The 26,126-nt window shown below is 32.7% G+C and overlaps 1 protein-coding gene across 1 annotated transcript in view; it reads right to left on the reverse strand.

Moving 5' to 3' along the window:
* Positions 1–484: 484 nt before the first annotated feature.
* The window catches only part of LOC123720245 (irregular chiasm C-roughest protein-like), a 66,308-nt gene continuing 40,666 nt past the window's right edge, over positions 485–26,126 (reverse strand). The window contains exons 8-22 of the mRNA XM_045676784.1: positions 18,713–18,791; positions 17,755–17,843; positions 15,224–15,326; positions 13,616–13,749; positions 12,802–12,925; positions 9,635–9,780; positions 7,714–7,867; positions 7,306–7,535; positions 6,130–6,291; positions 4,005–4,188; positions 3,566–3,667; positions 2,757–2,840; positions 2,148–2,221; positions 667–742; positions 485–510 (exon numbers count right to left, since the gene is read on the reverse strand). Of these exons, the coding sequence (XP_045532740.1) occupies positions 485–510; positions 667–742; positions 2,148–2,221; positions 2,757–2,840; positions 3,566–3,667; positions 4,005–4,188; positions 6,130–6,291; positions 7,306–7,535; positions 7,714–7,867; positions 9,635–9,780; positions 12,802–12,925; positions 13,616–13,749; positions 15,224–15,326; positions 17,755–17,843; positions 18,713–18,791 (1,767 nt within the window). The remainder of the gene's footprint in view (positions 511–666; positions 743–2,147; positions 2,222–2,756; positions 2,841–3,565; positions 3,668–4,004; positions 4,189–6,129; positions 6,292–7,305; positions 7,536–7,713; positions 7,868–9,634; positions 9,781–12,801; positions 12,926–13,615; positions 13,750–15,223; positions 15,327–17,754; positions 17,844–18,712; positions 18,792–26,126) is intronic.

Here is a 26,126-nt window from a genome sequence, read left to right on the forward strand (position 1 = left end):
GAAACTGAAACTATTGTTTTAGCCTTACACTGATCACATACATTTAAAACATTGCATGAGAGGATACACATTAGACTTTTGTAGTCAAAAGAAAACTTTACAGCAGAATAAGCACCCATGTATTCGAAGTAGTATTATAATCAATGTTTAGAGAGACACTATGACACAAATCATATACAATATGTACATTTATTACATTAACCGTAACTAGTAACTACTAAATCCATTATTCATAAACGTACTATATACCTCAAATATCTATTTCTTCTCCTTATCACTCTTTTGTCTTTAAACTCGTGACGTACTCATTAGATTAGATAGTACGTGCATGAAAAATAACGTAAATACTTAAAATACATTCTTTGACATCAGTTTTAAAGCTTTAAATTTTTAGGCTTAATAATCTTCTAATCGAATTTTTTAGGACCGAATACTTTTTAAATTCACAACTGGGTTGTTACTTATACGTAAATAAACTATTTCATCACACATGAGTTCCCGTCCCTTGGCCTGTTAAAATAAAATATAGTTGTTAGTGTTTAAACAAAAAAAATATTATCCAATTTAACTTTACAAATGAAACTCCAAAATATAACAAATTTAAGCTTCTTAACAGTGACTCGTTACAAGTTTTTTGTTCGCAAGTGTATAATTTGATATCTTTACCTTTAGTTAATTTCGACGTCTGCAAACCTTGGTTCGTTGACAGAATATAATGGGCTGTCTGCGACGTCTTAGGCACCTTTGAACAAAGTTTTAGCTAAGTAAATTGTAACTTATAAATATTAAAATTTCACGTATATATATTTTACGATCGTTTTTTTATAGAAATTAATATAATAATATATCAATACGACGATTTGTATTATTCCAATATAAAATAGATTGATTTATCATAATATATTATATTCTGTACTGTATTATAGGTACCTCTTAACAATCTCTTTGGAGTAGATATTTCTAATAAAACCGATATTATGTTGACGGTGTACATTCATGTATACTGCGGCATTATTTTAAAATACACACACGCCTATCTCTATTAATTCTGTTTAAAAATAGAATTGCGCCGCACCCTTACATTTGTTCCTATTTCAAAAATAATTCCATAAAACCACCCCTGTGAGGGAAATATCTCGTTATCCATAAATAGAGAAATCAGAGCGACCCTCCGGGGTAATTGCACTTGAAGAGTCAATGCGTGCTCTAAGTGCGTATAGGGGTAATGTCGTTACGTACTAAGGTGACGATTCGACGCCTTAAACGTCAAAAATGGTTATTTGAATGTATATTTAAATTCTGCAAGAAAAGGGAAGTTATTTTAGGATTTTTTAAATATTTTTAACTGACTTTAGAAAACTCAGAAGAGGAGGTTATCGATACGACGTATTTTCTCCTCCGTCAGACCGATCTGAATGACTGAAGTGTCAAATTATTCAGATTTGTCGGGAACAGCTTATGATATTTTGGAAATGACTGTATTATTTGGTGTAAGTCTAATGGATCTAGTCTGGTGCAATTTTAATTGATATATCGTTTGCATTTATGCAATATATTTAACAAGCATGTTTTTTTTAATTACCTATAATAATACTTTACTCCCCGTGCCATTGAGTCCAGAGACTTTTATTATCTCTGATTTTTTTACTATAAAGATATGATATATTAATTACAATAAACTAATTCACGAATGGTGTATTACGCATCTCGCGAGATGCGCCACAGCTACATAGGTATTTATTTTTATTTACAATATTGCGACCGAGGCGGGACGTAATTCATCGCGAGACCCGCTCTTTGAGTTTTGTTTGCCGCCTTTATATATTTAATAATTAACAATCATGTTGTTTGCCCTAACCTTTTAACAAAATTTGAATTTCGTATCTCAAGATACCCCAGGCCATCATTAAATTTACCCCTCCTTTCCGAAGGATTCGTTTTGTCTGAAACTCACCGATATCCAGATTGAGTATTCTGATAAAACGATCAAATTTATCCAATAATAACGCATAATATTTTGAATTATTCAATATCACATTGCATAATTATTTTGATGAACAAAGGATTTTCAAATAAATAATTAAATAGATTAATAATTATGCTTCGATATAGGAGTATAAATTTTATAGTAAAGCGATAGAACTTACTTGTGGTTGAGCTGGTGATGGGTTTGCTGTATGGCTCGTAACGGGTAGTGAGGATGGTGGTGACAACGAGAGGCCTAGAAAGGATTTAATCGATTTAAATTGATAAAAGGCACAACACACTACTGGGTCTTCTGACTAGCCTAGACTAAGTAAAAAAATGGTCCTGAAAGCATACGCACTTTTGCATAATACCAATTACAAGACTTAGTTATGAAAGACAATATAAATTAAAATAATGTTATAAATTTCGAGTCAAAAAATCCGTAAGTTGCATCGTTTTTTGAATGTAAATTTGGCGACACTCTTTGGTAGCAGTTACAATACTTTTTAATCATACAGATAATTAGTGAATTTATCAACAGTATTTTATCAATGAAAGACGACACTATATGGGAGCAGTGTCGACTTAGTAATTCTTGAGACGTGTAATATATATATATATATATTAATTATTATTATATAATATAAACTTTGCGCCGTTGGATTATAATTTCGTAATTGGATGGCCGAAATTAAACTTAAGCGTATTTTGGTAAAGTGAGAATTTAATATATATGAAAAACAAAATGTGATGCAGAATAACAACGGTTGTTTATAAGTAATTTGTACCTGACTGTTGATGAGAAAGACTTTTCAATGTGTAATATGGTGGTGGGGCATTCTTCGATGATGTGTTTGGTTGTGGAGCGTACGCTGCAACAATTAGGAGAAGAAAATATTTAGAATAGTAACAAATATCTATTTATATAATTGTAAAGTTTGCATGCATGATGCCGACAGTCGAGTTTATTGCGGGCGAGGATAATAAAGCGACAAAAGAACGTACACAACTGCGCAGTTTTTACTAATTTTAGCAACTTACAAAGTACATTATTACTCAATTGTTGTCGTTATTGAGTGTTGGTGTAATGCTATTTAGAGTGTATCATTGTATGGAAGGTAAGCTAAACCAAGCAAAGCCAATTGATTTTGACGCTTTAGGGAGTGCGTCTATAATCGAGGGACGTTACATGGACTTTATACTGTATATGTCAAACTGATATCCTCTTTTTTGAAGTCAATTAAAGAGTAATCGTCCTGTTATGTATTGATCATATTGCTGTATTTTAGTTATTTTATTCAAGAAACTGTAAGTGTCTTTAGCTCTTTGCACTAATTGGACCTTTGAAACTATCTCAAACTTTCTTCGACAGTAATATAATTTCATATAATGTTCGTAACCTAATATATAATACCAACCTGACCTGTATTCCAAGACTATGTAATCTAAATCACCTAATATTTTCCTTCTAATTGAAGAAGTTTTATGCCTTGCGCATGAAACAATACACTACGACGGCGATACATCTAAGTGCTTTATTTTCAATTGTACAAACAATTTTTCCTCAAACAGCAGTTAACACTCTTCCCCCACTTACCAATTCCGGGTCCATTTCCTGTCAAATACGGATTTCCGTATGTGGCTGCGTACCGCACGTCCACTCCCGACATCAACACTCCAGAGTTTGACATTGGAATCACTAAAGGAATATACATAATAAATAAGAGGCCAGGGTACCAAGTATTTTAATTCAAAAAATGTAGACCCAAAAAATATATAATCTTTAAATGTATTAATATGTGTGTATCATAATATACTGAATTAATTCCTATAAAACTATGAGAACATTTCGCATTCTTCAAACAACATGTTGATTTGAAAATTTTCATATATACGAATTTTATAAAACAGACCAAAGAGATTGGGCTTTGATTTTGACTAACTTTTTTAATGTAACTTGTATGCCTACTAATAAGAGAAAAGTCATTATATTATTATAAAACGTAATGGTGAATTAAAATAAAATGAATACTTACAGTCTGGTCCGACCATCCCGCTAAGCCTCCCACAGCTCTGCTGTCGGTGTAGCGACCCACAGTGACTCTGGTAGGTCACATCGGTACTCCTAGATAATGATCCGGTATGTGAATCATTGGAGGGCGGCGCATAATCACGCGAATAGTCTACGTATGGTACGTAACCATTTGCTTGTGTTTGGCTCTGTAAATGTATTGCATTTTAAGTTATTAATTTTAGACGATAATCCTTTTTTCACAAAACCTGTTAGTTGTTTCACTAAATTGTTAAACGTAAAAAAGTAATTATCGGAGGGAATCAAGCAGAATTTTTTATTGTCTTTAATTTCGAATTTTTAATATTCAAAGTTTTCAAACAAACGAATCGCGGTCAGCGCTTTTGCTAAAATTTCCGTTAATTAAATTTATTACATACCCGCATAAGGATGAAAAATTCTAGTTATTGTTACAAAAATGTCTTGACTTAAGAGTAAGTTTGATATATACTATTTATCAGACTTTGATTGATGATACTGAACATTTAGGGTCGAGACTTACAGTTAAGTACTCGTATTACTTCCGTATGTCAAAAACGTATTGGTCAAGCGGGAGACTTACATGGCATTAAGTGACATAAGTCGACCCTCAGTCGTCCTCTAATTCATTTAATAAGCTAGGTTGTTCAAGAACTTGGTTTCTTTGTATTTAAGGGATATGTTGGATGACGACGGCTAAAGTTGTTTGCGATACCAAGGGCCAGTACAGTGCTATATCCAACACTATGGACATCTTTATATGTTCGCAGTGAGTTCACAGAAGCGATATTGTGTAACATATATTAGTATTGCATATTTAATTATATTTTATTTTGTATTTTTTGGTTATCATATTGGCTTAGTGTAAGGACAGTGTATGTATTATTGTCGAAAAAAAATATGATAGATTACGAGCTTCAGGTTGAATCTATGGTGAACTTATTAAGTCTAGCATGTTATGATTATAGCTTAATAAAAATCACTGAGTATGTTATCAACGCAAAGCAACAAATGCACCAAGAATTCACTAACAAAACATAAAGCAACAAAACCGGGTCATTCTCGTTTGATTAAAACATCAAGTAAAACACAAAGCTGGCTTATCCGCACTATAATATGACATCATATTTCAACAGAATTTCGCGAATGTACACTATTAGTGCAAGTCATGAGTCTACCGGACAGTGATAGAATTTTTGGTCATTTGTTTTGTTGAAATTGAGTAAAACAATTTGACCGTGAGCAAAGCTGGTGAAGTATAATGTTGAAAGAGCATTCAAAAATTCAAGCAAGCAAAAACAAAAGAACGTTTGACACATGACATTTCGAAGTCTTGATCATGGGAATGGCTTATTCAATAGCATTAGATATATCCCGGAAGTTAAAAACGTAACCTGCTCTTGCTTCTTGACATTCCGTGTTTGAAGTTCGTCTACATGGGAATTATTGTACATCAGTTCAATAATATTGTGATTATTTATAACCTAAGTCTCAAATGGAAATATAAAATGGAGCATATGCACGACGTTCTTCAATCAGAGATACATAGACGATATTAGATACATAATAGTGGCTGACTTAAAATAAATTTAAAGTTCAGTACAGATCTACATTATAAATTTAAAATTGTCGCAAATGTGAATAATAAGAGTGCTCAAGCAAGATATAATACAAAACGTGACTAAGATATCAAGTGTTAATGTAATTTCGCTGAAACTAGGTCATTAAAATTGTGCTCAACGTATAACAGTTTTGTCTAGCCCAGGTCTTTTGAGAATTTATTGTTATCGTTTCCTGGCAAAGATCTATGTCGTGCGTTTGGACCCCGCTATACAACAATGGGGTTCTTGTGTAAATGTTCAATAAGCACTTGCTTTTGATGAAAGAAAACATCATGAGGAATGTATAATAAACGACGTCATCCGCTTGGATTTGGAAGGCTTGGTGACATAATTATTTAGTTTGGAAAATTAATTAAATATCATGAACTGACACGTGCAATACGAATTGGGTTATGCATAACTTGAAACTTAACACACGGCCCTTGCCTCGTCATTTAGACTTACGGTTGAAAGTTATGTATTTAAAATATTAGTGGCCCCAGTAAATACCTTGTATTGGAGGTTGCTAATTGGTTGGTGAAAATCGCCGCTGTACCGGATTTGATCATCATACGATTCTGGTAGTGGTACTGGACCAGCCAAAGGCAGCCCTAGATTCGTTGTGAGATGTATTGTTGAACGTAAGTCGGTTTCCGATTCATGTGAGGTATCCTAAGAATTATAGATTATATAAGAATAATGTCTCTATATATATAAGAATAAGGTTAACGCACAGGACTAAGTTAGGTACGCTCGAAGCAATTTTTTTGTGTTGGTATCTATCGAAGTAGGCTTTAAAAATTATCAATGAAGCAGAACTCAAAAATATGTCCATCTCAAATCCTATCAAAGCACTTTACCATGCAAAGCACGCAAACCGTAGAATTTACTTTTATAAGTCCAGTCAAATGAGCATGTCAAAATACAATTAAAAGCTTAAAATTATATCTATCAATATGTATGTATATATGTGGTATGTCGAAACTTATAATCTAAGAAACCCATCTTAAACATTAAATTAAACATAGACGTAGTTTTGCGATAGATGTATTATAAAAAAAAACCAAGCGCATTGTGAGCGTTTGTCGTTGGAAACATGCTGGTCCTACTCCATAGGACAATATACTAGACAAAATCAACTGGCTGTTCATCTAGTTATACAGGTTTATATATTTTTATTTAAATGATATTTGACGTAGATCACACACTGTTTGTCTTGATGTTTTTTATAAAGAAAGTTGCAATATTTGTAAATACATTAGCATCATGTATCTACATAATAATTTAGTTATCTGCTGCATTGTTTATTATAACACCATGTGCCTTTTTTATTTTAGTATAGTAGTTTTCTTTTGTTCCAAGTATATGGGCTTCATATATAATTATCATAAATAAATATTGTAAAATCTATTTTAAAAGAGAAAGTATGGTGCCTTGCCAATTCTTCTCCATATGAAACTACCTTTTGGACAACTAGTCTTATTTTTTTTTAATATTTTTAACTTTTGACTTTCGATAGTACATTTTTAATAGGCCTAATTGAAATGAATGATTTGACTTGACTTGACCTGACTCATAGGAGTCGAAGAGGAATATATGTTTTAGGTGTTTGTTAGTTCATATGCATTGGAATTATAAACCTTCTGTTTATACAATCAAGATGGCTGCCGTGCCCAGAAAACTTACCATATCACAGCTTCCCTCAATTTGTCGAAGTTCCAATTTCAAATCGCTGATGTTCGAATTTCGATCGCTCTCTTTATACGGACAACTCTTGCTTACGTCAGTCAAGTCCGGTTTTTTGACATCACATTTATTATTTTTACGATGACACAGCATCACAGCGAACATAATAATGAGAATTATGATGGTTAGAGATGAAGCCCCAGCGATGATGACCATAAGTGATGAAGATTCTATGAGAAGAGAAAGTAAATATGAGTTTAGAGTTTTTACAGCATAAATAAATATTTTGAATGCATTAAAAAGCATCTAAAAGTGTCAGTAAATTTCCACCTGCATTAAAAAGCATCTAAAAGTGTCAGTAAATTTCCACCTCTATAAAAAAAATTAAGAGCTAAAAACAGTACTTACTGTCGGGAACCAAATGTATCAGCATATTATCAGAGCCATACGCGTTTACAACTGTGCAGTTGTACTTTCCAAAGTGTTTTATTTGACTATCTCGAACGATTAACGTTGATTTTGTCAAACGATCCGCTAATGTTTCTTCAAGAAATACGTATTCCTGTAAGGTAAATCTTAACTTAGGAATGTACTTTATCAAAATAACTTATACACACAGGTTAGAAATTATATCAGATTTTTAAGATATTCAAAAAGACTTTAGTCGGTAAGAGAATCGAAAGCTTTATAAAAGATATATTACATGTATATCTTTGCTGGGAATCTATAAATAATGGGACTAATTAATTACATATTTATGATTAAGCGAAGAGCGTAAATTTACTATAAAAGCTTCAAACATATTTATAATGAAAATCTTCTGTGCATGTAATCCGGTGTCCATATTAATCCTTTAATCCTTTTAGGGATGGAATTTTCAATATCCCTTCATAGATGTTAATAAGATAAATCAACTTCCGAAATTCCAAGTTTCCAGCCCCTTGTGGTTTAGGCTCTGCATTGATGAATCGGGAATAGTATGTGGATTATTATAATTATTATTTAGTAGAATGTTGGGATTTTTTAAATTACTATTAGACCCAGACCCTTACTTTTAGACCCATAAATTATCAAAAGACAAACAGTTTATTTTGGGATATTTCGTCTCATACTATTACGTCTGAGGAGATATTTTTATTTTATTTATTTATTTATTAAAACTTCGTTGCAAATAAAAGTATAATATAATTAAATCAAAAGCAGGCCAACTGGCGGCCTTGTCGCTTTTGAGCGATTTCTTCCGACAAACACTCATAAATTATGTTGCATGATATTATTATGCACTGGCGTCAAATCTTAAAATTTGCGGAATCAGTTATGGATAAGTAAGGCATTATTTGCCTGCTTTTAATGACAACAAGTATATACTATATATATTTTATACCTTTTCATTTAATTATGTTCAATTTTTATATTGTAAAGTAACGAAGTGTTAAAAAATAAATAAATGTATGATCATACTGCACATGTCGTAAGATTTAAGTTTTGCTGTCAGACAAAATCTTCATATTAAAACGCCTCACAAACAGCCTTTTTTTATGATTTACGCAAACTGCCCTGACGACTGTCTTACTTCCATAATATCGAGTAAATCTTCTGATATTTTAATAAATTTATAAACCTCTTTATCATCTCCACTTTCTTAATTACATTCCATATTTTTGAAATTGGACATAGACTACACTTTTTTACCGGATTGATAAACTTATAATTATTTTACATAATTTTAAAATTTTCTGACGTTTCGCGTGCTTTACAGCGTGCGTGGTCACGGTGACTGAAGACATAAGGTGTTGAATGTCAAAAAGTATCACAGCCGTAGAGAAAGTTATATTATCTGTATTTATTTCCCCGGAGTTGATATCGACTAAAACTCACGGTGTACTCTATTATCTATTATTATATTTCTGGCTCATCGGAAACGTCGGAAAATTTTAAAATTATCTAAAATAATTATAATATTATAATAATCTAACATAGCTTCAATCCGGTAAAAAAGTGTTTTCTTTAAATGTGTAAAAGCTAGGTTAACAAAAGACAATACTATTGGCATATACTATATATTCAGGTTATTTGTCAAGGTCTTCTTAAGATTTTATTCAAGGGTTGTTACTAATGTTTCTATATGACTTCTGTGCTAAAGATGAGCCCGAAAAACGATAGTCCTACAGGAAATGTCGATGATGTCGAACGATGTCGGCCATGTTTTTAAAGCCATTAAAGTAACTAGACGAAACTAGACTTATTCATAGAAAATTTTGTCATAGTAGATTGCGAGTTTTTATGAACAAAGCCGTTAACGTTGCATGCCTTTATTAGTTACACTTACTTGATTGTGAAAAGAATTAATTTCGGCCCCTTCATAGGCCCACATAACAAGATCGGGCCTCGGAACTGAGAAGGATATACATTCGACTCTAACACTATCTCCCTCTATCCCATATTGAGTGTTATTGGAGACTATTTTTGGAGGTCCTGCAAAGAAAGTTTATTTACATATATTTATAGATTTGAAAATTGTTACTAAAGATTTTTTTTTATCATGAACGTAATTAAACGTGTGATGTGAGTGATTTTTAGTCCCTAAAGCGATAGCAACCACCGCCCCTGAACATTAAAGTCGCTCTCGTACCGTGCTAACTCGAGGTTGCTGCTACTACGAGTATGCACTCGAGCGGCGCTAATGCGGAGCCCAATTACCAGTGTGAACACGAGCAGCGTAGTATTAGTTTAAACAGGCATATAACAACGAAAAAGTATTTTAGTCCAAAAAAGGATAAGTTCGGCTCGAGATCGGACAAGTTTTGCCGCTTTGAACGATGAAGTTAGATAGATTACCCACCGATTATACTGCAAAATGAACGATTCCATGGGAAAAGACAGTGAGAGTGAATCACAACAACAATGTGTAAGGTGTAACCAGTTCAACAAAGGTACTTTGCTTTTTAATGAACCTGTAAGATGTTTACCTAATTTGGCTAAAATCGTCTCGAGTTGGGTGTTCGTGCAACAAGAACTCGTGCAAGTGGTTAGGAGATATATACTGAAAATACATATGAAAACGTTTCGGTGTTGACGTGATAGATATGTTATATTTGAGAAGAACACACAAAGTTCAGTTTAAATAACATTTCATATATATCAAACATAAAAGGGTAGGAAACTAATCTTTAGTCGTAAATTTTACAACCAGTTTCCTACTCAGACAAGTTAAAACTGACAACCGCACAACTTTCCTTTAGTTTACCGTGGTTATATATAAAATTAATATAACATTAGTTTCCTAACTTTGAATACCTAGTCCCCATTGTGGGATTCTATTTTATTTAAAATTTTATCAACCTGAAGCCAAAACCGGAGTTATACCTAGGTAACTATAACTGAAGTTATAACATAAGTGTTACACAGAAAATGTAAAGAAAATGAAAAACGGCTTAATGTAGAAAGTTGCCAATACTTTTATTGTTTTTCAAAGTAATCTCCGTTCCTCTTTACACATCGTCGCATTTAATGGAACCACTGAGAAAAGCAGTGGGCCCATTCTTCCTTAGGGGTCACTTCTATGGCTTTTTCGTACGCTTTCACCGCATCTTCAGGGCTCGTAAAGCGACTACCTCGAATGTTATCTTTAGTTCTTGGGAATAAATTAAAGTCGCAGGGACCCAGGTCATGACTGTATGGCGGATGACTCATTATCTCGACACCTGCCGTAGTCAAATTTCCAATAAACTGTTTTGCGTAGTGTCGAAGTGTAGTCTTGGCGAAGGAGGATCCTGCTTCGAAAGCGCTGCTGTCGAATTCTTTCCAACACAACAGGCAAAAAGCGATTGACATACCAGACTGCAGTAACTGTCCTTCCATCTTCTAGCACAACTGTCGTGAAATGACCTTTCCAACCCAAGAATGAGGCAATCATCTTTTTTCCTTGACTTCTTCCTTTCTTTACCTTAGTTGGCCGTTCCTCGAAAGGAAACACCCACTGAACTGATTGTCTTTTGGTTTCGGGTTCGTAGCAATATATCCAGCTTTCATCACCTATGACGATGTCAAATACAGCATTTGAGTCACCGCCGTTGAACTTATCTAACATTTGGCGACACCAGTCCATGCGAAGATGTTTCTGGTCGTCGGTTATAGTTTAGGGAATCCATCTAGTACAAAACTTCCTGACGCCTAATTGTTAATGTAATATTTTTGAACTTGACTCATACCAATGCCTAGGCTTGCCCGTATCTGCTGATAGGTCACTCTGTTATCCTCCTCTAACATGCGTTAAAGGACGTCCCTTACGCGGATCATCATTGAGATTGCTACGTCCACGCTTAAACTCGTTTAACCATTTGTAAATATTGGCACGAGATGGGTATTCATTAATAAATGCTAATCGCAGCCTTTATTGTTGAGTAAGCCCACAACGAAAGTCATAATAAATCATTGACCCAAAATTTTCTCGCGTTAGGTTCTTTTTCACGTGTAACAAGAGTTTTAGATTTGCCGCCAATTCACAAAAACAATTGGCAAATGAATGCAATATACTACATTAGGTTACTAAAGAGTTCTAAAATTGAAATTCAAAAAAGTTTTCATTACCAATGTTTTCTATATTTTCAGTGTTATCCACGTATTATAAGCTGGACGTCATAATAAAATTAATAATTATCTTCACAAGTTTACTTAATAATGTATTGGATATATGAGAATCTATGGTAACGGATCGTTCACCGACTTTAATAAAAATGAAACAGTCTTGTCTGTGGCACCAGGTGATTTGCCATCACAAGAAATATAGTCTCAACAAATTAAAGTACTTGCAAGCTATGGTCCAAAATAAAGTCTCTTTTTTAAGTTACAGGAGGCAAACGGGCAGGAGGCTCATCTGATGTTAAGTGATACCGCCGCCTATAGACAATCATTGCTAGAAGGTTCGCAGGTACGTGCAAAAACCGACAGCATTTCAAAAAATTGTATGCTGTTCTCTCGAAGAACCTTTAGGCGAATTGATTGGGAAGTACTTGAGTGCGAAGCCGGTTCCACAAAACACCACCCGTATTACCTACGACGGACGTCGAGGTATTTTGTATTCGGCCTTGCCGTCTCTAAATCGAGGATAGGAAATATTTATATTGTGTAATAATTCCTATCCCTTTGCACTAAAATTTTTAATAGAATTTGAGCGAAGAAAATAAACTAAATTAAAATTACAAACAGAATATACTTAAGCTAAATCATTAGAGTCGGTGTGTGAAAAAATATGACATATTTTTCCGAAAATAATTATGGTACGCAAAACATCCTCATCATCTATATTTAAAAAAAATAAGTAAAGAAAACAGTTCGATTATTCAGCGTGGGACTTATGTCAATCTCAGTGACATTGTGTCCAAACTAAACAAAATATGATCATTATGGGTTCATGGTTAGTAACCTGTATCTTATGTTATATTTTCGACAAAATAAAATTACTTTTTGCTTTGTAAAATTTACTCATAAACATACCTTTTATGTACACCATAGCAGCTGCTTCGATGTCCTTCCGTCCGTCTATACTACCTCTGCACCAGTATTGGCCTGCGGATTGCTTCGTCACAGTCAGTGTTAGATTTGATGACTTGCCCACTACCTAAAACGTACAACAATACAGTAAATATAAATGACTAATATAAATATTAATTAAAGCATTTGTGCTCTGACCGTTGGTTACAAACAAATAATGTTAGAATTACTCCTACTGTATACGGTGAATTTATTTCCTCATTCGTATAACTCAATAAGTAATAATAAGAAAATTAAATTGAGAAACATTATATACATTAAATATATATTAGTGTTCAGTCACGGCTTAGTACTGTATTTATTTTATTAAATATGTAATACTAGAGATAAGATGTCTTCTATAGTAGGTATACTTAATTTGTGAATAGTTTCAGCAGCATACGCGATTTAGGAATCTTTATTAATATTTTTTTCATACCTTATGTTACATTATTGCAGTTATTAAAAAATATTATGGTCATTGGGGATTGTAGGATTTTAATGATAGCAATAGCAATATTTTAGCAATAGCAATTTTTTGAAATCGGGCCAGTACTTTTGGAGTCTATTTAATATTACCAACAAACAAACATTTCCTCTTTATTTCATTATAAAAACCTAAAGCTTTCGGTAAGCTAATATATAGCAACATAGGGATGAAATTATGTATAGGGAAGTACGTTGCGTAAGCGACGGTCACTTGGTCTGCAAGGTGTGCGTCAATCGACCAGCCAGAATATGCTATCTGTCTAGAAAGAAAATTATTGCATATACTTACAATAACCCTATCATTTTCGTATCTAAGCCACAATGTTTTCGGATGGGGGTGACCATCGACTGAACAAGTCAGTGTTGCCACTGAGCCTGCGTCGCCCTCCACGTTCTGCGGTTTACTCTTGAAGGAGGGACCGTCTGTGACAAAATAGAATTCCAGCATTTTTTTTTATGAAAACTACATCACCATATTTAAATAAACCTTTGTCATTTTAATGCGTATTCATTACATTATTTACATAACCCGTCGTTTTGAATGCTTTTCATCGATCGTGGCCAGTTGGAGACTGCTAAAAGCCTTCGAATCGTGTTAATATTAAAATAAAATGTAGTACAACCAATATTGAATGCGTCTAATTTATCGTTTTAAATGTTAATCTATCTATAATACCAACTAAACAGTTTTTTTAACAAATATATCTCAATATGTCTCTTTGACAACTCGAACAATTTTTATAATATACAATAATTTGGCAGTTTAAAGTTAGAATAAAATTCGAATGATGTTAATTCGTTCCGTGTCGTTCCAAAAACAATTTTATATTGTTTTAATATATTCTATATATGGAAATATTATGTGCTTATTATATTGTAGCAAAAGTCTAAATGCCGACTTCAAAGCTTTGTAATGTTGATATTGTGATGTTACCTACATTCAAAGCGCGTAACAAGAAAATCACTAGAAACGTAGCGGTAATATATTAGCATTTATATCTATAGAATAAATTCAACTTCTCTTTTGTCTCTTTCTGACAAAATGGTTTTTAAGCTATGATAAAAAGAGATGGTTGGGTACTTAGTCTTTATAGAAGAGAGAAATTAAACTGTTTCATTTTTATTTTCATTTATATTTCGCATCATACAATTTAAATGAGTGAATATTAAATCCACATCCCCGAGTACACAGTACTTGTAATGAGATTGAAAGTAAAATGAAAAGTATAATTGCTTATAATTACATTCTTCAGGTTTTAACTTCAACAAAAGAACTTTGTAATTTTCAACTTTCTGCTTGACCTTTCGTTTTAATTATTTTACTTTTTACGTTTTTAACTGTTTCTTTTTGAAGATTTTTATGAAATTTCCAAAGACCTTTTTGTTTTCAATCTAAAAATACATAAGAAGGTTTGACGCCTACCTACGTATCAATTATGTCATCACGGTTATTAATAAATGTTTACGGAAAAATTCTAAGACGTTCGCCTACGGAAAATTATGTGTGTGTGTATCAAGATTTACTCTGTGAAATGCTTTACTTATAATTAAATTAACATAATAAAATAAGAAAGTAAGAATAAAGATAATAAGAATAAAGAATTGTGGAAGCGATACATTCTTATATAAACGATAGTTGCTTAAAATTACTTAGTAAGTCACTGTCTGCAAGGCTACGAGAGATTATTAAAGCTATCGAGCTCGAACGATTCAATAATGAGTTAAAATTATTTAGAGTTTTTAAGCAAATACTGGCTTACCGAGTCTACAAATTCGATGTATTTGTCTCACCTGAATATAATAAACTCAAGGGTATCTCAATAAAAAAATCGATATTAAAGTTACGTAGTAAGCTTTTCAAATGTGAAATTTTTAAAAAATGATTTTTGGGTCTTACATGTAACTTCAAATGCCTTCGTGTCAGCGCTTTTCCCAACTTCATTGAATACCTCGCATTTGACAGTAGCACTGTTGTAGGTCCGTGTTATGTTTTTTATTATCTAAAAAGAAAATAGATTTATGTATATTACACTTACATAAGTGAAGTTCACCTTTGTATTTGTCAAAAATCTGTTAAAAGTAGTGACTTTCAAGAATTCGCCAAAATGCGTCTTTAAGCAAGATGGCGCCCAGTTCCTATGTCGTACCATGCCAGTAAACACGTTAACAAAGGTAAATGGTGATTAATCAAAACAAATGACAAATGTTTTTGTCTTAATTATTCATTTTTGAATTACCGAAATACTTAATCTTAATTATTTTTTATATAATTGATTGTTTGGTTGCCCTTGCCTAATCCAAAAACTAGCAAGTAACATAGTATATGGATTAGACACACAGGCATGTAACGTCATTATCGTTTCAATTGACGTTAAAAAAAATATTTTTAATTGAATAGTATGTAATTTGTGATAATTTAAGTTATTTTACTCCATAACGATTTTCAAAGTCCTATATTCAAATTCTGTTTACACTGTCATGGAAGAAAAATAAAACACTCCTATAGAAAATATTTATTCCTATAGGGATACCCTTAAAATTATCAAATATTTAGATATAATATATAATAACTTTCCCAATGTCAGAATTTCATTCCCTTTTGGGAATCCGCCCACCTCTGGCCTTTGTAATTCTCACATTACAGTTAATTTTAATTAAAATTTAAGTGACTTAATTTTTTAAATCAAATAATAATTAAAGAATTTTTGGACTGATTTACTTTGCTTTACTTGAGATACAGATGTAAATATCTTATCGTTGATTCTAGACGAAAAGTTATAACTCAGAAGACTTAATGCAGTATGTCTCAGTCACTAAGCTTTTGATCCTCTTACTGGTATGCTGAAAATTATATGAATCACCTACTGATGCAAAATATATGTTACCAACAGAACTTGAAATCGGACATTTGAGGTACCTATGTATGCTATTTTCTAAATGACTTTGTTACGTTAAAAATATTGTTTAATTTAAGTTTAACATTAGCAGGCTGTATTTTGTCCTGCACTTAATATTTAACCGTCATTCACATCGGTCAGCTCGTCATACTTTTTCTTATTCTTCGACAAGTGCATCAGCTGTTCTACGCTGGCCACTCCCGGCCATTCTCTGATATTTTGGAGCCGCATCATGATGACTTGAAGAAGTCGGTACCGTTCGTGTCAAAGCAGATGTCCCAACTAACTTATATTCTTTTTAATGGTATAGAACTTCTTCGTTCGTGACTCTATGGACCCAGCTTATCCACAGCATTCTTTAGTAACACCACATTTCAAAGGCGTCGAGTTTCTTAATAGTTGCCTTCTTCAAGGTCCAAGCTTCAAGCTCCAAGCTGGATTACCGATATTTATTTTAAGGGGAAAGGTTTTGTATAGACATTCTAAAAGTAGAGGTAAAATCTGACAAGTGCAGGGTAAATGGCTACACTTAGCGGCATTGGATTTACTGAATCAGGTCAATGATTGGTGGTAATTTGATGGTATTATACTCCAAAAACCCAAAAAATAAGTTTTACTTATAAAACAAAATGCATAATCCAATGTTTGCTCTTTCACGAATTGTCGGTAACATACATATTGCAGATATTTTTCTCAGCCAAGAATATAAAAATATACTTTTGAGACGAGTATAAAGATGCGACACAGACGCTCTGGAAAATTACCATCGTAAATGTGAGGCGGATTATGGTTTTTAATAGTTTTTAAAAGCTTCTCAGCATTTTACAAGGCTATTGGAATAAGTTTTATGCACAAGTTATAAGATATAGAGTACAGTTTTTAAAAGACCTGCTTCTAAACAAACCTTACGCAGAGTTTTTCACTTAATAGGCTTCCCAAATCTTACACATTGTAATGTACTTACTGTACTTATATTTAATCACATTTTTATTTATATATAAAGTGTGTGATTGTATTTTTATAACAAATGGGCAACTAATATTTAATGATACCACCACCACTCATGGACAATACAAGCATGGATACAATAATGGAAAGCTCGAAAGAATCGTTACGCTTTGGAAAATTTGATTTTAATTCTAATTGGTATTTCGTACTGTCAAGGTTTATCGTATGTAACCTTAAACCATTCGGATTATAAAATTCAAGTTTTGATATACGAATGACAAATTGGCCCTGAGTGCCGAATCTTATTCTGGCTTAGAGCTTTAAATATTGCCTTTGATAATGCATAAAAAATAAATTAGGACTGGAGTTTTTTGTCCACAAAAACATATCAAACTTGCAAACAAACTCGAAACTGAATACTGATGAGAAATGTCTAGGATATTGTGTATGCGAGCGTATATGAAAATTTAAATATATAATAATTATATACATAAGATATTATTGTAAGGGTATTGTGTTTCATAAAGGTTATAAGTTCGATAAATAACAATTATGCTTTATTATATATTTTAGTAAAACTTACCAATTCATTCCCATAGGATCCAACAACAGGTTCACTGTTCACATACCATTTGAATGTTAAATTGTTTGGGTTGGCCATCGCTTGGCAACCTATAAAAAAATATTATTAGCACAACAATTTACGATTTCTTCAATTTATGAATGAACACTATTTTTTCAGTATTCAACTGACTTTAGTAATGTTTCGAACAGATTACACGGGCATGTTTTTACAATCGCTTAGACTCTATAAAGTATAAGTTGCAGAACTTAGGAAACAGTTACGAAGTAAAATTATGTGGGGAATTGGTGACTACTGGAAGACAGTATGCTCTATTCAGACAGCAGGGCATATCCTACGGAATCTGAAATACTTTTGAGGCATAAACATTACTATTGAATAATTGCGACAAGTTTGGGAAGATTGACAGATGAATGTAGGGAAGTTGATTTTAAAGTAGGAATAAAATTTATTAGTAGTTCTAGGTAGTATGAGGGTTAGTATAATTATTGTTTGGGATCTATGCTGTTAGGTAAATTTTTGTATGCCTGTATGCATGGCTACTCTGATATTATAGTACACAAAGTAATATCTGAAGCTACTAAACAGATTTTAAAAACACTTTTATAAAGCTACACTGTTCTTGAGTATTAATATATGCGCATTTATATAATTTTATCTCTCTCTCTCTTCAATCGGCAGCTCATGTCTGTGCGTCGTGGTCAGCAACGAAGCATCTAGAGCGGACTATCTTCTTCCATCGGTTTCTGTCCAGCGCCTCTCTTATGACAGTGTTTAGAGGACGATGTGTCTTTCACTTGATCGGTGTATTATGATATAATTTTATAACAACACTCAAATGCATACAAAGCATTATTGTATTCCTAAATCACGTTAACACCAGGTTACATATAAACAAAAGAAGTTTCTCTTAAGAATGGATGGCAAATAGTGAATTAGTTTCGTAAAGAAAACAAACCTAAAACTACTGTATCGCCTTCATGAACTCTGTTTGAACCGGTCCTGAAGTGGATTTTCACTCTTGGCGCGAATTGAACCTGGAACAACATCGGTAAAGTATAATACCATCGTGATTAGTAGAGTAAAACTTCGGATATTGGCTGCCTGGCCAAAAACCAGGCTGTGAAACCATTTGTCTTTTCTTATACTAGCAATAACAATTTCTAATTATTTTAAGTCAACGAGAATAAACATATTATGTCGAAGTAGACATGGAGTGAAATTCGGTGTGCCAAAATATAATCTGGAATTGTACAGGGAAAACACCTTTTGTATGGCAATCAAGGTTTTTAATAATTTTCCAAAATCTTTAAAAGATCTTGAAACATGCGTGAATCATTATAATTTATATGAATTTGATAACGTTATAGCTTATTTTAATAATGTGATAATTTATCACTACAAATAATATAAGCATTGACTATAATGATATGACTCATAATGTATGTAACTTCTATGTTTTCATGTTGACAAATTTTCCCGGCATTTTGTGTGGCAGTATATGCGAACTTTAGATGTACCACCATAACATTTTTGCACCATATTCTTGCAAATAAATAATTATTATTAGTAATTATCGTCTTAGACATGGAAATGTGTCAACCCGCAACTATTAAAGTATATAAATCTAATTAAAATTCATTTATAGGTATATTACGTTACCCATCTTCAGAAAGGTTTTATTTTGCAGTCACTGTGTTTCATATAGCCGTATTATTATTAAAAGTGGCCAGTGTTGGCCTAGTGGCTTCAGCGTGCGACTCTCATCCCTGAGGTCGTAGGTTAGAGCCCCGGCTGTGCACTCAGAAATCTAAGTTTCAGACCTATCGTTATAGGTAGGTTGCAGATGATTTTTTATTATAATTAAGAAAAATGGTCTTTCGGTAGTACGGCGATTCTCGTATTATTAATGTACTATCAAATACTACTAAATGCATTCAGTCTACTTGAACTTTTTTGAAGAATTCTGTCAAATTGTATTTAAGCTGTAATAAAAAAAGATAGATGAGTATGTGGAAGAAGGAAGGTGCTGCGTTTCGTCAGACCTTAAGGAGGAATACTAGGAAGGAGGAATAGGAATAGGAATCGAGAAGTTATTTTTTTAGCGGTCAGACTCCGTAAGTTCCTTTCCGGCTATGACGTCATCACAGTGATTGAAGCCACACATTGTAGGTGTTGCTACAAGTTCTTGGTTAAAATGGCGTAGTAACATTCTTTACTATAAATGAAATAATATTAGGTACCAATCTGACAGCTCAAAATTTGCAACGAACATACCGGATTTTGTATGTTTTACAGATACAGTTGTATTAATCCATTACTAGCGGGAATGTATTTATGTACATTATCGTTCACATATCCATCAAAACTTAAAGTTTTTTACATAACACTGTACTAGGGAAAACCTAAGCATTTAAAGTACGTAAATTCAGTTAAAACTTTCCGAACATTCCGCTCGGAAACGTAGATTTAACAACCTTAACTATTTAATTTGATTTAAACTAGACTGAAATAAAATGTACGTATTTAACACGTCTATGGAAATTCATGACTCTAAATATATTCAGTTTGCGCATCATAAAAATCATAACATTTTTAAAAAACATCACATCTCGTAGTCTATAATCCTAATTTTTATAAATCTAATCTAATAAGTCATCTGTTTCTTGTCTACTGTTTTTACTAGTACAATACATTTACATTATAATATAATTAGTTTAAATGTTTGCCTAATGTATTACTAGTTACAATATTTTGTTCATGTCATGAATAATTAATAAGAAATAAATACTAAGAATAATAAATCAATCGTGAAATTATTAAAAGATTTACGAATGAAAGCAACCAGTCTGTTGTAGACACGCGAAAAGTCAACGTCACAGTATTTTTTTATGGAAAGGACGCAAACAAGCAGGGTCACTTTGAATAAAATGATAACCGCCGTGTATGGATACCTGCAAGCCAGCGAGTATGTTGCCGATCTTTCATGGTACGCTCTTTTCTCGAACAATAAGACAGGTTATGGTCCAATCAATCAATATTTCTATCTTACAAATTGTAAACATATATACATTATATTACCATTCGCTTAATTTAAAGACGTGGACTCATGATCCTACCGTGTTTATTTGCAGTAGATCAAAACAAATCAAAATATCACAGGTTGGTAGTTGTCGGCAGGTTATACAACATATACATGTAAGGTAATAAAATGAAAGTTGAATGCTTCTAAATTCACATTACCAGTTCTCAAATCAAGAGCGTAGAATGAACGAGCGGAACTGGCAATAAACTCTCGGCCACTCTAATCACCAAGTTTAATTTTAATACGGAGTTATAAAAACAATTTATTTGTTATAATATGCTGTATATGATGAGCTTAATAAACACTATAATATCTTGGCAATAAAGATAAGAGAGATAGAATATAGATATTAACGGATTTAATAAGAGATATTTAAACAATGTCAGCAATAAGCATTCCACCATGCACCAGAAGCACATTCTGTATAATATAAAAATATAGTTCACATAACACATTTTGTCAAAAGTCGAGCTTGTACAAACTGAGAGTCTTTACTACCACTTTCATAGTGGTCTTTTTTATATTAATACTTTAATCCTTCTCATTTTATATAGAGTTAAAATATGTGTTTGCGTTGCGCGCCTGTCAGTTTCACGAAGACAAATATTGTCTATGATAATAAGTCTTAATTGGGCACATATAGACATGACAGAAATATCTTTTGGTGGCGTTGTTCGAACTGTACCTTTAATATGTAAACCACATTGCTAGTCGATAGTTAGTCGATTCGCGGTTCTTAATCAACACCTCTGTATCATTTTTTTTTAATTTAACCAAAAAATGTACGCACTACTTAAGGGTTGAGATTCGTCCGCTTAAGCCACTACGCTACGCTTTCGCTACTAGTTATTGATAGCGCAATTACGTCTTCCACAAATTCGTTTCCAAGAACCAATATATTTCTGTAAGCCCTAATGAAGGAAAGACGACCTCCTCTAAGTCTTTGACCTTTGCACTTCTAATCATTTCTGGATTGTTTGTATTATTATGTAATGAAGTGTGAAATATATTTTTTAAAGTACTGGCTAAAAAAGGAATCTTTTTAGTTTAAATTTAATAATTGTATTGTTTGGCTAGAATTTAATTATTGGGTATGTTAAGGTTCCAGATGTAAATAAGTATATTTTTGTTACTTATCATCTGGTTTTTTAGTATTCATTTAACATTAAAGTTTTATATTTTCTATAGTCCATGGCCGCAAAAAAGGTTGTCATACTTGCAATAAACGACTTTTACTCCAGGTGTTAAGAGTGTAGTGTATTTATTTACAAAGGTTGCCAACGCTCGGCATTGGTACTTAAGATATGTAATACAAGATTTAATGTGACAAGCGTTTATAGCCAGGCAGCATAGGTTATATAACAAATACAAAGAGAAAAAAAAAACATCGATTCATAAATAATAATAAAAAATATTTTAAATCAAGCAAGAACAACAACAAGGGGAAGCAACTATGGATATCCGGAACTGGCTCGTTTATCAGAATGCTCAATCCGGATATCGAGTTTTGGCCAAAACGTATTCTTCTGAAAAGAAAGACAAATGGTAGATTGAATGTCTAGTGTATCTAGAGGGTACACGAAATTTAAATTAAGTAAAAAAATAACTAACTTATAGGCTTATATTGCTATATATATTACACACTCAACAGGAATTGAAAAATAATTGCATCAAAATAAACATATAGCTGCATAATTGAGTAATCCCACTACGCCTTTCTGTAGCTATTCTTTGTCAAAAAAATTACCTGAAAAACATGAAAAATATAAATTCGACAGCTGAGTGATTCCAATAATGAATCGCTACAAAGGTAAAATAAAAAGAACTTAATCGACACTTAAGCTTTCAATAGTACAATGTATAAAACACTTTTACACTTTAAGCTAATCTATGTATGGCTTCGTCTAGACTTGTGATATCCATTTTAATGATTAACGCTTCAGGGTAGGGGCGTGTACCCCTTTAAAATTCAAGTTTTTCCCTATCGTATTGGGGGAAAGTAGCGCTTTATAAAGGAGTTAATAAAATCAATAATTCTTACGGTTTGCTATGCAAATGAAGTTATAGTGTTTACTATTTATTATTACAATCAAATATACATAGTAATAATAAAAATAATTAAAAAGAATATTAGACCTTTAACGCTGACAGAATTTTCTCGCTGTATTGCCATACTTATTAGTTAAGCAAGGAAAGCAGCTCTGAGGTCACCGTTACTATCTACCAGACGCCAACTGAAATCTTTAATTACCCCACGGCCCAAGAGTCTGCATTTCCTTTGGACAGACATGGCTAACGCGTCCACACAGCATCCCATACCAAAGCTCGTCCCATCTCACAAAGGATCGACACACAACATCCCATCCGGCTATTACATTACAACTAACTTATTGTGTGCAAACTCTAACGCTTATAAACGCTGTCTTTTAGGTCTCCGTACTAAGAGAGAGGTAACGTAATAACATTTAAATACAATAATATATTATTAAGCATAAATTAGATAGATAGATGACAGATTTTTAACTTACTTATCTTAGAAACAATACAAAATTTCTTAAAATATAAGTAGATACAGAGGAGAGGACAGTTATTTCATTATTAACACTTCGTTACACACAATATGAACAAAAATAATAAACAAACTTTAACTATAAAAAAAGGATACATGAAACATTAAAAGTAAAAAGTGCCAATGAATCACTATAATTCAAGATCAGTCTCACGTCAGTTATTAATATTTTTATTATAATTTGCGTCTTGCACATTACGTACAGTCAAGTTTGTATACATTTAGGGCGCCTTTGACGTTTGCCGCAACGTGCCACGCGGCGGCAGCGCTGCAGCCGCACTGCTGTCGCAAGTCTGCAAGTTTGACAATTGTAGTGTACTACATATTCTCACGATGGACTCTGACGAAGAAACACTGTTCTTAGTGTTACTATTAAACCGAAAAAGGATTCATTTTGTTAGCCCCGAATGAGAATTGTCACGGCAAGTAATAACATAATTGTGTTAAAAATATAGTTTTTTTTACTTGCAGTTTTGTTTGTGAAATTTTCAATAAATGTATTGCTCATTTATTCCCATGCCTTTTTCTTTCCGATTTTATTGATGTATTTGTCAGACCATGAATCCCATATTGCTGGACGACTCCCAACCACATCGATAAATTTTTCAACCTGATTTTCATGTTCATGTTACAAGTCTATTGTATTAAAAAATACGTGTCCATAGCACTAGTCGATCGATGAACTGATGCGTGGCCGCAGCACGGGTGTGGCGCTGCAACCGCGCGTTGTTTATTTACATAGATTTACAAAGTAGCGCGGCAAGTTGCGGTAAATTTAAAGGCCTTATGTTCGTGACGTAAACCTGTCATTCATTTTACCGAAAGGTCTTCTTGTAAAAAGCAATCAAGACAAAACCGACAAACCTTTTTCATTAATCATCAAGGATGGTATTACGCGGTTTGCACACGAAAAGTCGAATTAGTGAACCCTAGTTTAGTGGCCGATAAAATTGTTACGACAATGTAGTTTGTACAAATGAGTTCGTTTTATTGAGAACTTGAATTACTATATATTTGTGAAGTATATTGGGATGGGGCCTTGTAAAAGCGGTTTTCAATATTCTAATTTCAAAGTAATGTTTCTAATGCAAGTTCTAAACACTCAGTGGTAGTTTTGTAGTGTTATAGCATGGTTATAACTAAAGTATCTATCTCATTTCAAGATAAATACAATTTGACAGATGTATTTATGGTGCAATAGTTTAAAGAGGGTAATCATATTTTTATCATTTCTTGAATATTAGGGCAGAACTAAGACACTAAAGTTAGTTTCGTTTTTAAGTTTTATTTATTTGTTTACACTTTAGTACATTTATAGTAAAGTCAAAGGGCGAACTTATCGCTAATAAGTGAGCTCTTCCAGGCAACCCTAAATAAATAAATATGATGGCTAAAGAGCAGCACATAACCAAATCTTATAAAGCAACCTTAATCTAAAATAATACAAATAAAAATTAATAAATTAAATTAAAAAGACCAACACACAGATTCATGAATTGCGATGCAAAAAAAAATACAATTAGTGAGTGATTGTTAGTTATATGTATTAAAATTGAATTCTGCGATTTTAGCACTAACACAACGATGGGATTTTAGGTGTAAATCTATGATTATACACCAGTGAGAAATGCTTCATTTATTTATTTTATTTATTTTGAAAGAATATATTATCGACATTCATAGCAAAGACATTCAAATATTAAACTTACAATTTGGCATAGAGTGCATAGAATAGATAATCGATTTTTATATAAACGTAGAATAAAATTTTTGAAAAGGTTTTTATCTTGTTACTGCAAGAATTATATCTAATAAAGCGTATACATAAGTACACACACGTTTTTGATATAAAGAGATATCGGCCAGTTCCATTACATTAGTGAAGACTAAATAGATTTTATTGTAAAGAGTAGATGAATACTTGATTTTATGACCTCTACCCAACATAAAGTCTGATAGTAAAACCCCAAGACAAGTTCACAAGTAAAGTTCTGCATAGCATGAGTAAAGGATACTTTTCTTTCATTTTGTTGCAATTTTGTGCTTTTAGTTAGATTTCCGAACAAACCAAAATAAATATTTTGCTTCTGAAAGAAAGAATATTCCGTAGTCTATATTAAAACAGCTGAAAAGTTCGTAGATGACGCTACTTGTATTAAATTAGCCCTAGCCTTGAAAAGACACGTGTTTAAATTTTACAACTTTCGTGCTATAAAAATGGCATCGAAAAATTATATGACCGCTATAATTGTTGTATCGCTCTCAAAGGGAACTATATTATATAACCAACAAAAGATTTTGCATGCAGTATGTACTGCGAGCGAAACTACAGCAAATAACCAGTAACTAAAAAAGAAAATTGATCTTTACTTAGACTTGTGACTTGATTATTTATCAAGATTTTATGCTCTTCAACGACATCCCTAAAAGAGCAACCTCATTCCAATAAAAACGTCGTAAATTCCGTCCAATTCAAAGACAATCAATAAATAGAGAGCCGATTTTGCACACATAAATTAAGCTTAACCAATAAACGAATAAAAGAAACGTAATAAAGAAACAGACGGTAAAAAATCCCGACCACAATTTTTTTCCCTCGGAAAATTCCCGTAACCATCCAACGTACGCTGACCTGGCTGCTTACAGTAATTATAGGGGAGGCTTGGGACTTTTGCTGATGGGGGAGGTCAGGCTAATCTGGTCCCTTGTCTGCTAAAG

The sequence above is a fragment of the Pieris brassicae genome, chromosome 2 (genome assembly GCF_905147105.1).
Source record: "Pieris brassicae chromosome 2, ilPieBrab1.1, whole genome shotgun sequence".
NCBI classification, from domain to species: Eukaryota; Metazoa; Arthropoda; class Insecta; order Lepidoptera; family Pieridae; genus Pieris; species Pieris brassicae.